The sequence below is a fragment of the Girardinichthys multiradiatus genome, chromosome 15 (genome assembly GCF_021462225.1).
Source record: "Girardinichthys multiradiatus isolate DD_20200921_A chromosome 15, DD_fGirMul_XY1, whole genome shotgun sequence".
NCBI classification, from domain to species: Eukaryota; Metazoa; Chordata; class Actinopteri; order Cyprinodontiformes; family Goodeidae; genus Girardinichthys; species Girardinichthys multiradiatus.
This window is the reverse complement of record NC_061808.1, coordinates 21,692,386-21,708,384: the sequence shown is the minus strand read 5'-3', so window position 1 is coordinate 21,708,384 and position 15,999 is coordinate 21,692,386. Positions and strand designations below refer to the sequence as shown.

Sequence of the window (15,999 nt, the reverse complement as noted above, 5' to 3'; positions counted from 1 at the left end):
ATAAAACGTGGGCTATGACATTAGACTCACGCAAGACTGTTTTCTTCACAGCTCGTCCCCGTTTTGAGGTTCGGCTGCTCGGTTCAGCACCTTGGACAGCTAAAGCCACTCGGTTATGTAACACTCAGCGGACACTGAAAGCTCGTTTCTTAGCCTACAGCAGTTATTAAAAAAATAGGTCTGCAGAAAGATGCAGTGTAAGCGGGGCCTCTTGGGTCGTGCAAAAACAAATATGAGTTTGTAAAAACTGCAAAAAGCAAATCAGCACCCCGTGAGACGCATTTCCTCCAGCATCCAGTTTTCTATATTAGGAGGAGAAGGCCGCACTGTCCGACGATCTGCTCAAAATCCTTCGCCTCCAGTGCTCCTCACACGGATAGAAAATAAGCGCACAGCTCCCGGTGGTGTCGCCAACGCTGCGCAGCGCAAGATTTTCCGAACAGGAAGGGGGAGAAGAGGAATTTCCTTTTTCCCCCTCCCCTCTTTCGTCTGTTTACTTACTCGGCCAATTTAGCCAATCCATCGAGTAGCTCCTCCCTCAGCGGGCTCCTTTATGCGGTTTTTGCAGCACACGTCGCATCCCACGAAGATATCTTAAAGGGGTTTGCACATCAACTCTGCGCAAAGAGAAACTTTAAACCCATGACATCTGTTTTTGTTACATTACGGCATCGCACACATTTGCACTATTTTTTAACCAAAGCATATTTCAAGAACTATTTTTACAACAGAAAACACAGACAGTAGCAAATGTACACAAATAATCCTCAATAAAGGTACCGAAAGCCTACTTATATCTTACCTCTCTTGTCCTGGTATAGGCTTTTTTAGCCCTAGGAAGGTAAACAAAATGATTGAAATATGAGTAGGCCTAATATAAATATTTGCAGGACGTGAATTTATTTCTGCTAGTGGATGGAGTCACTGGCATAAAACTACTCATAAGATACAGGAAGAAGCAATTAAAACGTCAGATGCAATTTAAAAAAGAATAACCTGTCCATCCATCCATCCATCCATCTATCTATCTATCTATCTATCTATCTATCTATCTATCTATCTATCTATCTATCTATCTATCTATCTATCTATCTATCTATCTATCTATCTATCTATCTATCTATCTATCTATCTATCTATCTATCTATCTATCTATCTATCTATCTATCTATCTATCTATCTATCTATCTATCTATCTATCTATCTATCTATCTATCTATCTATCTATCTATCTATCTATCTATCTATCTATCTATCTATCTATCTATCTATCTATCTATCTATCTATCTATCTATCTATCTATCTATCTATCTATCTATCTATCTATCTATCTATCTATCTATCTATCTATCTATCTATCTATCTATCTATCTATCTATCTATCTATCTATCTATCTATCTATCTATCTATCTATCTATCTATCTATCTATCTATCTATCTATCTATCTATCTATCTATCTATCTATCTATCTATCTATCTATCTATCTATCTATCTATCTATCTATCTATCTATCTATCTATCTATCTACCTATCTATCTATCTATCTATCTATCATCTACTACTACCTCTTAGTTGCATTTTTTTTTTTATTCTACGCTGCTCTTACTTTTTTTATATACAGTACAGACCAAATGTTTGGACACCCCTTCTCATTCAAAGAGTTTTCTTTATTTTCATGACTATGAATATTGTAGCTTCACACTGAAGGCATCAAGACTATGAATTAACATGTGGAATTATATACTGAACAAAAACGTGTGAAACAACTGAAAATATGTCTTATATTCTAGGTTCTTCAAAGTAGCCACCTTTTGCTTTGATTACTGCTACGCACAATCTTGGCATTCTGTTGATGAGCTTCAAGAGGTAGTCACCTGAAATGGTTTTCACTTCACAGGTGTGCCCTGTCAGGTTTAATAAGTGGGATTTCAAGCCTTATAAATGGGGTTGGGACCATCAGTTGTGTTGTGCAGGAGGTGGACACAGTACACAGCTGATAGTCCTACTGAATAGACTGTTAGAATTTGTATTATGGCAAGAAAAAAGCAGCTAAGTAAAGAAAAACGAGTGGAAATCATTACTTTAAGAAATGAAGGTCAGTCAGTCCGAACAATTGGAAAAACTTTCAAAGTGTCTCCAAGTACAGTTGCAAAAACCATCAAGCGCTACAAAGAAACTGGCTCACATGAGGACCGCCCCAGGAAAGGAAGACCGAGAGTCACCTCTGCTGTGGACGATAAGTTCATCCGAGTCACCAGCCTCAGAAATTGCAGGTTAACAGCAGCTCTGATTAGAGAACAGGTCAATGCCACACAGAGTTCTAGCAGCAGACACATCTCTAGAACAACTGTTAAGAGGAGACTGTGTGACTCAGGCCTTCATGGTAAAATAGCTGCTAGGAAACCACTGCTGAGGACAGGCAACAAGCAGAAGAGACTTGTTTGGGCTAAAGAACACAAGGAATGGACATTAGACCAGTGGAAATCTGTGCTTTGGTCTGATGAGTCCAAGTTTGAGATCTTTGGTTCCAACCACCGTGTCTTTGTGCGGCGCAGAAGAGGTGAACGGATGGACTCTACATGCCTGGTTCCAGCCGTGAAGCATGGAGGAGGAGGTGTGATGGTGTGGGGCTGCTTTGCTGGTGACACTGTTGGGGATTTATTCAAAATTGAAGGCATACTGAACCAGCATGGCTACCACAGCATCTTGCAGTGGCATGCTATTCCATTCGGTTTGCGTTTTGTTGGACCATCATTTATTTTTCAACAGGACAATGACCCCAAACACACCTCCAGGCCGTGTAAGGGCTATTTGACCAAGAAGGAGAGTGATGGGGTGCTGCGCCAGATGACCTGGCCTCCACAATCACCGGACCTGAACCCAATCGAGATGGTTTGGGGTGAGCTGGACCACAGAGTGAAGGCAAAAGGGCCAACAAGTGCTAAGCATCTCTGGGAACTCCTTCAAGACTTTTGGAAAACCATTTCAGGTGACTACCTCTTGAAGCTCATCAACAGAATGCCAAGAGTGTGCGGAGCAGTAATCAAAGCAAAAGGTGGCTACTTTGAAGAACCTTGAATATAAGACATATTTTCAGTTGTTTCACACTTTTTTGTTCAGTATATAATTCCACATGTGTTAATTCATAGTTTTGATGCCTTCAGTGTGAAGCTACAATATTCATAGTCATGAAAATAAAGAAAACTCTTTGAATGAAAAGGTGTGTCCAAACGTTTGGTCTGTACTGTATATATTGTTTTTACGGTTGTGGATACCTGTATGCTTCCATTTACCTTTTGTGGGATACTGTAGGATAATAATTGATAATTCTATTCTATTCTATTCTATTTTTTCTCCCTCTCTCTCTCCTTCTGCCTGTCTGTCTCTACCATATTTTTGCATTGCCGGGCACGATTTGCCCTGACCAAAATGGCAGCCCTCTAAGCGGAAGCGTTGAAGACGGGATTTCCGCAGATGCGCTGTCTGCAGCCACGTTGTCACGCTGAGAAGGAGGAACCAGAGGAACCAGAGGAACCAGGAAGTCTTCCATTGAGTACTACAAGGTTTTAAATGCAGCTCTGAAAATCACAAACAGTAAGTGTATTAATTACAATTTATTGCGTAAATTGTGTTCCCGACGTTGAGCTGTTTTTTTTTAACACGAGTTAAGGGTTTATCTGAAATCAACACACCAGCAGATTGGTTGTAATATTCATTTTTGAGTTGGTTAGCGATTAACTCATCCTGCAGCTGTCTGTCTACCATCGATGGTGTATACCTTGCCCTGTCATATAGCTGGTGGGGTCAAGTCAGTCGGCAGCTTTCTGCGGATGTTTTAAGTACCCTTACTAAACTTTATTCAGCTTAAGACATTGTAGCCACCATTTTTGCCACACTTTACTTCAGATATTTACTTACTGCCTTCACAAATAATGTTTAACATGTTTAACTTCATATTTCTCCTGAATACAACCGATTGAAATAACACAAATAATCTTTTGGTCCAGCGTCTGTAACCTTATTGTCAAAAATCTAAGAGCAGAAAATTAAACCCCGGCATGAAGTACTAGTCAGTTTGAGATTTAAACTGTGAATAAATATTTTAATCAATATTGTTTAAATCCAAAAAAATCTGGAAATTAGGTTCAAGTTTAATTAAGAATGTATTATATAGTTTCCCCTGTAAATTACTAAACACTTTGTCAATCTGTTTTTGAAGCTTTTCACAGATGGCCCATTTTAAAGAGGTATCCCAGCAGTCCGGTCTGCACCCTAAGCCAGCGGGGTTGGTTCTGCAGTATGGTACGGCTGGCTTTAGGACCAATGCCAACCAGCTGGACCACATCATGTTCAGGATGGGCTTGCTGGCCACACTCCGCTCCAAAAAGACCAAAGCCACCATTGGGGTCATGGTGACGGCGTCACACAACCCGGAGGTCAGCCAGTGGTTCAGAAACACTGACATTACTGTTCTTAATGTTCTGCTTTTCACTGCCTTTACATCTGCGCTTGGTTTGTAGGAGGACAATGGGGTGAAGCTTATTGACCCCATGGGGGAGATGTTGACGTCGTCATGGGAAGGCTATGGCACCCAGCTGGCCAACACCGAGCAGGAGGAGTTACTCACAACTCTGAAGGATATTGTAGAGAAGGAGGCCATTGATATGAGCCATGAGGCCAACGTATTTGTGGGAAAAGATACCAGGTATGATGAAAAAGATTAAATCAATCCAGCACATTCGTGTCCTCATGAATATTTTCTCTGACTGTAGGAGCAGCAGTGCCAGCCTTTCACAAGCAGTGTTGGATGGAATTAAAGCCCTTGGTGGTCACAGCAAAGGTGGAGTCAGATATCTATTTCTACAGTTTTTACATCATCTTTCTATTTATTTCTCTTCTGATGCTGTCTCTCTGTCCTGTCAGACTATGGTCTGGTGACCACCCCACAGCTGCACTACATGGTTTGCTGTCAAAACACACAGGGGAAATACGGAGAGGCAACACTGGAAGGATACTACAGTAAACTCAGCCAAGCTTTCTCTCAGCTCGCCAAAAATGTAAGAAAATGGGTCGTGTTGTGGACATGTTTCATACCTCCACTCTTGTTTTTTACACCACTTTTTTTTTTTTTTTTTGTTTCGCTTTGTGGCAGGCGTCTAATCGTACGGATGACCAGAAGCACCTTCGTGTTGATGGTGCTAATGGCATTGGGGCCATAAAGGTACGCGAGTTGGAGAGTCACTTGAAAAAAGACCTTCAGCTTTCCATCTTCAACGATGGCAGCAGAGGAAAGCTGAACCACCAGTGCGGAGCCGACTTTGTCAAAGTGCAGCAGAAACTTCCAATAGGTACAGCCTCAAGATACACAAATTAAAAGCAACAGCTAATCTACATGTTTACATTGCTTTGCAAAAGGTATTATACCTCTCGAACATTGGCTCATTTTATCATACAACAACCATTTCAGTTCATTCATTTTTTACATTAATTGATTTATAAAGAGCTTTAAAACATCCAAATAAAGAGACCGAAGCACAAAACAATAAAAGCATAAAAACACCCAAAAACATCACTGAAAACAAAAGAAGTTTCTGTCATCACTGTAATGTTTTTTCTAGGTCACATGTTTGGATTTATTTCTCATTTCACCAATGTCCCTAAATAAAATCAAATGCAACCAGTTCAAATCAACATAAACTTTAATATTCCCAAGGGCCAATTTGTTTTGCATCCAGCAGAGAATTAGCGTAAGAAACAGAACTTTAATTGACAGCAATACAAAAAAGGAAAACTAACATTGCACATCACACTTGGCGCCCATTCAAAGTCTAGACCAAAATCTGGCGTAGCTGGGAATCTTGGAGACTCTCCAAAAGACTTGCAGCTGTAGTGCATGACTCAAAGAGCTGAATACAAATGTGTCCAGCACTTTTCTGATTATTACCTAAAACCCATGTTTGCACTTCAGCTGCTGTTGGTGGGTCAGGCACATAAAATTACAATAAAACACATTAAAATTTGTAGTTTTATAGATTGGTAGGTATGCTTTTGCAAGGCACATGTAGTCCTGTAACACATCAAGCACTGTATCTCACATGACTGTGTCCCCTGTTTTTAGGCATTAAGATCAACCCTGGAGATCGCTGCTGTTCCTTCGATGGTGATGCTGACCGTATAGTTTATTACTACACCGACTCTAAGGGTCACTTCCACCTGCTCGATGGAGACAAGATAGCTACTCTCATCAGCAGCTTTCTGAAAGAGCTTCTCAATGAGGTCTGTTCCCAAATTGTATAAAAAAACAACAACAGAAAAAGTTGCACTCTTGTTTAATACCTCTTTACACACACAGGCTGGTCTTGACTTGAAGATAGCGGTGGTGCAAACTGCTTATGCAAATGGAAGCTCAACATACTACCTGGAGAACACCATGAAAGTGAGAAAACGCTTGAAGTAAAACTAGCATTCACACAAAAAAAGCTAGTTTTATTAGATTTTATTTCTATGTCATTTAGGTAATCGTGAGGTGTACTAAGACTGGAGTGAAGCACCTACATCATGCAGCTCAAGAATTTGATATTGGTGTCTACTTTGAGGCAAACGGCCATGGGACTGTAAGTATTGATGCACATTCTACACAGGTCTGATTGGAAGCAGCAGTTTAAACCTCAATTTTCTGCATGTTTGGTCTCATGAATCTGCAGCTACAATCATGTGAGAAAGGTTTGATCTTTTTGAATTCATTTTTATGCATCAGGATGGTATAACTGAAAGCCGTTGATACTTGTGTATAAAAGCGGTCAAGGTTAGCAAAACACGTTCTGATACCTTAACCTCAGAAAACATGCTATGACTGTATAGTGTTGGTTTTCACTGATGTGTTTTTTGTTTCTATAGTCTTATTCATCTGGACATTATTGCAGAACTCTTGTGAATTTGGACGGCTGCCTTTAGGAAAACCTAAACTGTGCTTCCATGCTGTTTCAAACAGAGTTCAGGAAATGTCCTCTTGCTAAGAGTTATCAGCTTATAGCAGTGTGATGTCAGGGAAAACCAACTAGGATGTCTATTTCTGGAAAGAATGGCAGCTGGTTTTATAAATTATCATTTGTCAGTGGAACTACTGCAAAAGTCCTTTTCACATCACATTATTTTTTTAATTACATCCTAAAATGTAAAACTTTTGAATGGTTTACTTTTTTTTTCACACGACTGTAAAATGTTTCCAATTGGTGTTTAAGCTTAAACTGTGTTTACATTGTGATCAGGTGTTGTTCAGTAGGGGAGCTGAGGGGAAAATCCAGCAACTTGCCGCCGACACAAACATCAATGATGAGAGGAAGAAAGCAGCTTTCCTGCTGCAGAATACCATCAACATCATCAACCAGGTACACATTCACCACCATACTGACCTCTTATTAAAAAAAAGCAAAGACTCAGGCTCTGTTATCAAAGACTTAAGGGTGTCTTTAGTAATGTGTTTTCTTTAGACTGTAGGAGATGCCATTTCTGACATGCTGCTGATTGAAGCCATATTAGCCATCAAAGGGATGACAGTTCAGCAGTGGAACACCATCTACAGTGACCTGCCAAACAGGCAGCTTAAAGTCAAGGTAAACAAACAAAGCAGCTATGAACTGTTAAGGATACAGCGCCTTCCAAAGGTATTCATACTGCTTGAATTTTTTCACAATTTGACTTGTAAGAGCAGCAACCTATAATGTATTTCATTTGGGTTTATTGTGATAGATCAACACAAATGCTTAAAAAGCTAATTCTATTATGAGATGCCCCTTGAACTGCCACCTTAACGTGGTGGAGGGGTTTGAGTGCTCAAATGATCCTAGAGGCTATGTTGTCTGGGGCTTAGATGCCCGTGGTAGGGTCTCCCATGCCAAACAGGCTCTAGGTGATGGGTCAGACAAAGAGCGCTTCAAGACACCCTCATGAAGACTATACGATCGAGGCACGTGACGTCACTCGTTGTGGCGGAGCCGGGGTCCCACCCTTGAGACAGGCCTGGGGTAGGGACCCGTCATGGAGCACCTGGTGGCTGGGTTGCTCCTCGCGGGACCTGGCCAGGCCAAGCCCGAAGGAGAGACGCAAGGCCATCCCCCAGTGGACCCACCACCTGCAGGGGGAACCACGAGGGACCGGTGCAAAGAGGATTGGGCGGAAGATGAAGGTGGAGACCTCGGTGGCTCAATCCCCGGATGCTTAGGCTGGCTCTAGGGACGTGGAATGTCACCTCGCTGGGGGGAAGGACCCTGAGCTTGTGCGGGAGGTCGAGAGATATCAACTAGAAATAGTCGGGCTCACCTCCACACAGAGCATGGGCTCTGGAACCCATCTCCTCGAGAGGGGCTGGACTTTCTTCTACTCTGGAGTGGCCCACGGGGAGCGCCGGCGGGCTGGGGTGGGTTTGCTTGTTGCCCCCCAGCTCAGCCGTCTCGTGTTGGGGTTTACCACGGTGGATGAGAGGGTTGTATCCCTGCGCCTTCGGATTGGGGACAGGTCTCTGACTGTTGTTTCGGCCTACGGGCCGAGTGGTAGTGCGGAGTATCCGGCCTTCTTAGCGTCCCTATCGGGGGTGCTGGATAGTGGGAACGCCTTGGGCCAACCCCAGAGGAGCTGGAGGAGGTGTCTGGGAAGAGGGACGTATGGGCGTCTCTTCTGAGTATGCTGTCCACGCGACCTGGTCCTGGATAAAGCGGAGAGTAAGAGTTTTATGAGATAACCTGTGTAACACTGTAATTAAGATTCATTTAGTAAGGGAAAATGTTGTCCAAACCAGCCATGCCTATGTATGGCCCCCCCTGACAGTTAAATCATGAGCTTTAACTGTCAGTTTAACATGTTTTACTAGCCACACTCAGGTCTGATTACTGACAAAAGGTAGAATCAAGAAATTACTTAAGCAGGCTGGAAGATTTTAAAAAGCCACACATCATGACCCAGTCTGAAACAAATTGAAGAACAGATGAAAACTAAGTCATCAATCTGGAAATGGTTACAAAGCCATTTCTAAGGCTTTAGAAGTCTAGTAAATCACAGTAAGAGCCATTATCTTCAAATGGAGAAAACGTGGAACAGAGGTGCACCTTTGCAGGAGTGAGCGACCTTCCAAAAATACTCTTAGAGCTTGTCGACGACAAATCCATGAGGTCACAAAAGAGCCCACAATAGTGGGGACCTGGATGGCTTGATGTGGATGGAACCATGAATTCTGGTCTCTGAAGAAGAATGTCTGGACATGAGTTTGTGGCCTTACTCTTATGCGGGTTACAGATCAGTACAATGATCTGAAGCACACCAGGAAGCCCACCTCTGAAGGCTCAAACAAAAAAACCAAATGAATCTTTTTGTGGCCCAGTGATTTGTTTTGCATATACTCTGTATAGAGATTCATAAACAATTTTTTATTAAACACAGCACTGGTTTCTCACTTTAGGTTTCCATGTGTTTTATGTATCTTTTTATTTTATTTTTATTGTTTTCTGTAAGGTATCCGACCGCAGAGTGATTGAGACCACCGATGCAGAGAGACGGGCCGTGACCCCAGCAGGGCTGCAGGACGCCATCGATGACTTAGTGAAGAAGTACAAACAGGCTCGCTCCTTTGTGAGACCCTCCGGAACCGAGGATGTGGTGAGAGTCTATGCAGAGGCAGACACCCAGGTAAGAAATACTCCATTTTAGACTTGTTTTCTTTGTGTCATTGCAGAGAACTGGAGTATTCTGAATAACTACGATTTGTTTTTGTGCTTCAGGAGAACGCAGATGCTCTGGCCCATGAAGTCAGCCTTGCAGTGTACAGCCTGGCGGGGGGAGTGGGGGATGAACCCAAACCTTTACATTAGAAGCTGACTCCCTCACTGTAGCTTCATCATGTTGCCAATCAACATTTTGAAGGAAATCTCTGTTGATTATCTTTCTTTAAATCAGTTTTTTAATATATATTATTCCCAGGGAGGTGCTAATATGTCATGTCTAACTGCACTTTGTACTTCTTTGTCTTTCTTTATAACTATTAAGTAATGCACAGCATGGAAAGTGGTATAGAGGAGGAATGTATCATGTACTGAAGTAGATTTCTGTGGGATTTCAAGGTTGCACTACATTGTACATATGAACAGCATGATTAACAAATCAATTGTTTGAACTTATTTCTAAGGCTTAAGCATGTTTGAACCAAGGGTCTTTTCATAACCAATCAAATGTTTACATGTCACTTAAAAAGTTGAAATAATAAAGAAATACTTTTGCTTGCTGTTTATTTTGTTATCTTCAAAACCAAGTTCAGAACACACTAGAAGACTAAATAAGCAGATAAGCTTAGGGATAGTTCAAAGCAGACATTAAAGCACCTAGAGTCAGTGTATAAAAGGTCAGATGTCATAAAAATGTATGGTATTCCTTGTTGAATACAGTGCAGGTTTCTAGGATTTTCAAAATGTAATTGAAAAGTTTGGGAACATTATTTTGCAGCTTATGACCTGAGGAGAGTATACACTGAGGTCTTTATTCTTCATCTGTGTCCTCTGCAGCTCCAGAAATGGTTATGGTGCACTTCTGTGTGTCGCTCACATAGGTGTCCTCATCTGTTTTAATTGTTCTAGGAAAAAAGAAGAAATGTGGATGAGAAAGATGATTGATTGATTAATTAGTCTACATTTACTGAGGGCCAAAGTCACAGTTTACCTGATAAGGAGAGTCTTCCTCTCAGACTCCTCTGTTGCCTGCTGCTGTACATTGGCATCAGTTGGGTTGCCTGTAGATACAGCAGCTGAAGCTGTTTCAGCATTGATTGTGCGTGTGTCTTTGGGGCCTTTAATTTTCAAAGACCCTGTAGGGGGTGTGAGTGATGCTAAAGGGTCAGGGGGGTTGCTGTTAGTGAGATGAGGGTAACCGGTCAGGAATAACTTCCCAACCATGGTGCTCAGACGGCTGTCTTCGCCATCAATCAGCTTTCTGTTAAACAAACAGTGCAATCCTTTTGGAAACAGTGCTACACAATTGATGTGATCTTTGTTCAGTTCACGCAATTTATCTTTGCGTGACTGAACCGTCTGGTAAAGCTTTGTTCACCTGTAGGTGGCGATCTCAATCTCCATTGCCATTTTGGCATTGAGAAGCTCCTGATATTCCCTCATCAGCAGAGCAGTCTTCTGCTTGGTCAGCTTCAGATCTTGTTTAATTGCCTCCTTGTGCTCCTGTTGGGATGGATCTTAGTTAAGAAATCAACTTCTTTACATGAGAATGTAATATTTTGATGTGTTTTTATTTTTACTTCTGCCAAAGTAGTATTACTCAGTTACCTCTAATTCTTCCTCTAACTTCATTTGTTTCTCCTTGGTATCACAGATGTGAGCCTCCAAAGACTCATTCCTTGCCCTTAGTGACTCCAAGTCTCGTTCTTTGCTCAGAATCTTAACACACACAGAGATAAACATGCAGCATTTTAAGTTGACCTATTGTTCATAAGCCAATCACATTACCATTCAAACTCGGTCCACAAATTCAAGGCCTAACACAGTGAAGAAGGATTTTTTTCTGTTGCAAATTATGGATTGATATAAAGCTAACAGCATTTCTAAATTAGCAAAAATAGATTATTTACATGGGCTATACTTTTTACATTTGCCAGCAGCTTTCATATAAACAGAGGGTACAAGCATAACAAGCAAGGTTGAGTATTCCTCATATTTTGGAGATTCCCTGATATCACCAGAGGGAGTAAGGGGTTATTTTGACTAAACCAGTAGTCTGACAAGAACATTGCGTAAGGACCTGGCAGTTCTTGTAGGTAAAATGATCTAAAATATTTATGTGCACATCAAGATAGATAAACTAATCATACTCACATTCTTTCTATAAGCAGCAATTTTCTCTCTCAGACTCCGAACCCTTTGAGCGTGCTTGGATGAAGTATCATTCATGTCCTGAAACATTGATCTGTACCATGCATCCATTTCCTGGATGAAAACAGACGACCAGTATGTGGATTGAACTTGCATGGTAATCACTTTTGTTCAAATTTATCTACAGTGACGACTGTAAGTCACTAAAAAAGGATTTTCCTGTTCCACAGTACCAGCAGATTCTTAGCAGCAATGCTGTCATACTGAGATTGAATCTGCGTGAGAGCAGAGGAAAGGTCTGGGAGGTCGAAGTTCAAATCCATCTTTGAGGCTGCTGAATAGATCTGCTGCATCAGCTCGTCGATTTCCTTTCAGTGGAGTACAAAACAAAAACCTTAAATCACAGTTTATTCTTGATTCTTTTTATAATAACGATTTAAGGGTCTGCCACTCGCGACCCCGGAGCCGTATGTGTCTCTTTAGACCCTACACTGTGGCTCTTAGGAACATTGGATAAAAATGCTAAATAATTGAGCCATGTTTAAAAATGCAAAAGTGCTTAAAATGTTAGCTTTAGCAGTTTTTTCTAGGCGACTATGTGCAAAATATGCAAAACATTTCCACAAACAATGAATCTAATCCTTGCAATGGAAGGAATAATCTTTTTTGTCAGGTTGTAAACTACGTGCTTTTTTTGAAGTCAGTTTCTATTAAAAAAATGTATGTCCCATTGAAAAAAATTTATGTAAATACAAAAGTAAAACTGTGTTTTTTTAATTTAAAAATCTAGACAAATTTCCTATAGTAGGTATTATAAAAATAAACTATTTTGTTTCGAAGAGTCATGTTGCATTTGTGGCTTTAAACAAGTTTTGTTTGGCTTGACCAAAGGCAGAAATGCCTCTCAGGGTTGGAAAGGTTGCTGACCCCAAGTTTAGGTAAATAGACGGTGCCTTGCAAAAGTATTACAATCTCTTGAGCTTGTTTTTATTTTTTAATTTTTAATTTTTTAATTTTATTGGAATTTTATGTGACTGACCAACGAAATGTAGTGCAAAATTAAGATGTGGACAGAGAACCATAAATTAATTTTAACAAATAAAATCATGAAGCTGTAATGTGCATCTGGCTTTCTGCAGATTTTAAACAGAACTTCTCACAGCTTTCTTTCAACAGTGATTTTCTTCTTGCCATTCTTCTATAAAGGCTAGATTCATGTAGTGCATAACCCTAGCTGTGGATCTCTGCAGAACCTTCAGGGATACCGTGGGCCTCTTGGTTGCAGATGTGATTTTTGCTCTCCTTGGCTAGCCTGTCAGTGACGGTGGACGGCCATGTCTTGTAGGTTTGCAGTTGTAAAATCATTTTCTATTTTTGGATGTAGTGAAAAATGCTAAAGATGTTTAAAGCTTTAGGAGGTAACTGGTTACACTGGATTTTATTTATGGGCTTTAGAGTAAACGGGGATAAACATAAATGTATGGAAAACATTTTTAGATTTTTATTTTTCAAAAACATAAAAAAACAAAAAGCATTTTCCTTCTATTTCCCTAATAGGCACTGCATTGTGTTGGTCCACATATAATCCCAGTAGAAAACAGGATTGTAATTGTAATGTGATAAATGTGAACAGGTTTAGATGATACAATTTGCAAGGTGCTGCGTTGATGCATTTTCAACATCCAAAATGTTGTTTGATGTTCTCAACACTTCCACTCCATATCTCTGTCCACATGAATCTCAACTTGATAATGGTGGTGTTTTTACTCACTTTATTAATCATGAAAGTTCTGATTTAACCAACATCATCTGTGACCCATTAGACCTACATTACTACATAAAAGGCAAGCCAAACACAAGCTACTAACTCATACATGCGGTGTTTGATAAACAAGCAGATGTATTGTTACCTCTTTGTGAACTCTCTGCAGGAAGGTCAGCTCAGCCTCCAGGTTCTCCAGCTGCTTTTCCAGTTTAATTCTGGCCGAAGTGGCCTTGTCCACATCCTAGGATGAACAGATATGTATCGTTTTGGGTGGTTGGGAGAAATAAAACACACTTCTACTCTAAGCTGAACATGAACATAAACCAAGAATCCTTTCTTCATTTATTACCGGACGCAGAGCCTCAATGAGATGCTCATTCTGCTTCCTGGCCTCAAGAGCTTCATCATATTTAGACTTCAGCACATCCAGCTGAGAGGCCATTGCCTCCTTGGCTATCAAAGACACATCCTGTAAAGGTACAATAGAGAAATTGTTCTTCAATTCGCAACAAGGAGTTGAGTAAAATGAATAAAACCAGAGAAACTGACAATGAAAAGCCCAAAAATAAACTGAGATGTAAATATTTTGAAATGGGTTTAGATGCAGCCTTTGTCTTACCCTCTGCTCTCTTATTTGCTCAGCTTCCCTGTTCAACTCCTTTAGCTGTGATGCATACAGCTGCCTGAGGCCTGTTGTTCTCTCATAGGCACTTTTCAAGGCCTCGATGTCAGCCTCCAGCATCTTGTTCTTGGACTCCAGTGTTCTAACCTAAAGGAACATAACCAGGAGTTAAAGACCTGCTTAGAAAAAAGCAATGTCCCACTGAAGAAAATGTATTAAACCGAAAAACCTACTTTATCGAAACAAAATCAAGAGATATAGAAGCTAAAATACATAATTAACATACAAGACAAAAAGCATGAGGACACGTATAAGATTATTCTTTGCATGTATAGATTTCCTCTTGCCTTTTCGATGTAAGATGCAAGGCGGTCATTGAGGACCACCATCTCCTGCCTCTCATTGCTACGAGTCAGCTTGAATGCCTGGTTCTCCGCTGCAGCTGCATCCAGATCCAAATTCGCCTCTTGTCTAGTAGACACATCCATGCACAATGTGTTCATACTCGCACTGCTGCTGGTGGAAATGCTGAATGGGTTAGGATTCTTCCCTTGGCACCTGTTTAGCCATGTTTAGATCTAACAAGCTGCATTATGTCTTTCTTTGTTGACCATTCACAAAGAGCTTTGAATTATGATGACACTGATGAATAGATAAAGGTCACTGTATTGTATTCATTTCCTTGCTGAAAGATGTTTTACCTTTCTACAGTGTTGTTTGTTGAAGGGTGACCTTCCTATAATGCTGCAGCCACCACAGTCAGTGTTCTATGTCTGTTGGGTATTTTATCCTAACTTAATCTGATGTGAATGTTTTCCTTTAACTGTATTTGGCACTTGCACAACTGAAAACCTAAAAATGTTGACCCACCTGGTCAGACGAGGCTTGTTGGTGAGGGCCCTGCAGCCTGTTACCTTCCACCCCACATTCCTGTTGAAGCTGGCTGACCTATGGCGGGTCTCCCTTCGGGTGGGAGATGGACTAGCCACCCGAAGTTGGTTTACGGACGTGCCCTCGAAACAACGACGGTAGGAGGACATCCTCTCTGGGCTGTGGCTCATGATAATGGTCTTTAATGGACGCAACTTTAACTGAAGACTGAAAAATGGTCACACTCTCCTCCTCTGAGCCTGCAGTGAAGGGGTCTTTATACTTTTCATGGTCCTTACCTCACCGCTACAGAAGAATGTTGAACCTCTCCCAACCCATGGTTGAGTCTTCCTACAAGCATCTATCAAGTTCACGTCAAATAATTCATGCAGCCTATAGACTGATGACAGAAACGAACTGTCAGGAAGATAAATTATCCTGCATACTCCCATATAAAGTTTAAAGTACATTTAAATACAATGAGATCCTTTAGAAATCTCAGTGTCTTTATGAAATTTAAGGAAAATTAGAAACTTGTACTAACTGGATATTTGAATCTTGAGTAATTATTTTAAACTCAGTACAGTTTGAAAAAAGACTTAATAAGTATGGCTTGTTGGGGGGAGATGCCAGGAGAGCACTCAGTCTTTTTGGAAATAAGACATCAGGATTTAGGCTTGTTAAGTTGCTTCTGGATGAAGCACAAGACTTTTGGAACAATATCCATTGAACAGACAAGTTTAAGTAAAGATATCTGGCAAAAACCAAAAACAGCATGCTGGCACAAAGATCTGATGATAGTTGTCAAGCACAATGGTGATTTGGTCTTCTGTTGCAGCCACAGGATTTGAGTCCCTGAACTCTTCTGTATAACAAT

The 15,999-nt window shown here is 40.8% G+C and overlaps 3 protein-coding genes across 26 annotated transcripts in view; 1 reads left to right on the top strand and 2 right to left on the bottom strand.

The window, feature by feature from the left end:
- The window catches only part of LOC124881879 (clathrin coat assembly protein AP180-like), a 40,247-nt gene extending 39,704 nt beyond the window's left edge, over positions 1-543 (bottom strand). For 10 of the 23 annotated variants that reach the window (XM_047387748.1, XM_047387747.1, XM_047387749.1 and 7 more), the window contains exon 1: positions 31-542. The gene's annotated coding sequence lies outside the window, so the exon portion shown is untranslated. Of the gene's footprint in view, positions 1-30 lie in introns of all 23 variants that reach the window. The other 13 variants (XM_047387760.1, XM_047387762.1, XM_047387766.1 and 10 more) reach the window with 4 other exon arrangements.
- Positions 544-3,494: 2,951 nt separating this feature from the next.
- On the top strand, positions 3,495-10,269 carry pgm3 (phosphoglucomutase 3). Its single transcript, XM_047387111.1, has 13 exons — positions 3,495-3,598; positions 4,224-4,440; positions 4,525-4,709; positions 4,777-4,844; positions 4,928-5,061; positions 5,157-5,352; positions 6,123-6,280; positions 6,357-6,440; positions 6,520-6,618; positions 7,273-7,392; positions 7,495-7,617; positions 9,509-9,682; positions 9,775-10,269. Exons 2-13 carry the CDS (start codon positions 4,234-4,236, stop codon positions 9,862-9,864), a joined length of 1,638 nt encoding a protein of 545 aa, XP_047243067.1. The 5' UTR covers positions 3,495-3,598; positions 4,224-4,233; the 3' UTR covers positions 9,865-10,269.
- On the bottom strand, positions 10,262-15,369 carry ngs (notochord granular surface). Of its 2 annotated transcripts, none has more exons than XM_047387112.1 (11): positions 15,123-15,369; positions 14,600-14,765; positions 14,250-14,399; positions 13,980-14,099; positions 13,776-13,871; positions 12,099-12,233; positions 11,869-11,979; positions 11,323-11,433; positions 11,093-11,217; positions 10,706-10,975; positions 10,262-10,619 (listed from the first exon to the last, which is right to left on the bottom strand). In XM_047387112.1, exons 1-11 carry the CDS (start codon positions 15,311-15,313, stop codon positions 10,526-10,528), a joined length of 1,569 nt encoding a protein of 522 aa, XP_047243068.1. In that variant the 5' UTR covers positions 15,314-15,369; the 3' UTR covers positions 10,262-10,525. The 2 variants fall into 2 exon arrangements, with proteins under 2 accessions (XP_047243068.1, XP_047243069.1); XM_047387113.1 differs by having other exon boundaries at positions 14,600-14,723.
- Positions 15,370-15,999: the final 630 nt, after the last annotated feature.

Bases quoted from the DNA above. Each gene is read 5' to 3' on its own strand.
- pgm3 (XM_047387111.1), top strand. From the start codon at position 4,234: ATGGCCCATTTTAAAGAGGTATCCCAGCAGTCCGGTCTGCACCCTAAG. The intron at 6,281-6,356 runs GTCTGTTCCCAA...TTACACACACAG, and splicing joins TGAAAGAGCTTCTCAATGAG to GCTGGTCTTGACTTGAAGAT. The intron at 6,619-7,272 runs GTAAGTATTGAT...CATTGTGATCAG, and splicing joins AGGCAAACGGCCATGGGACT to GTGTTGTTCAGTAGGGGAGC.
- ngs (XM_047387112.1), bottom strand. From the start codon at position 15,313: ATGAGCCACAGCCCAGAGAGGATGTCCTCCTACCGTCGTTGTTTCGAG. The intron at 14,400-14,599 runs GCAAGAGGAAAT...ATGTTCCTTTAG, and splicing joins TTGCATCTTACATCGAAAAG to GTTAGAACACTGGAGTCCAA. The intron at 11,218-11,322 runs GTAACTGAGTAA...CCATCCCAACAG, and splicing joins AGTTAGAGGAAGAATTAGAG to GAGCACAAGGAGGCAATTAA.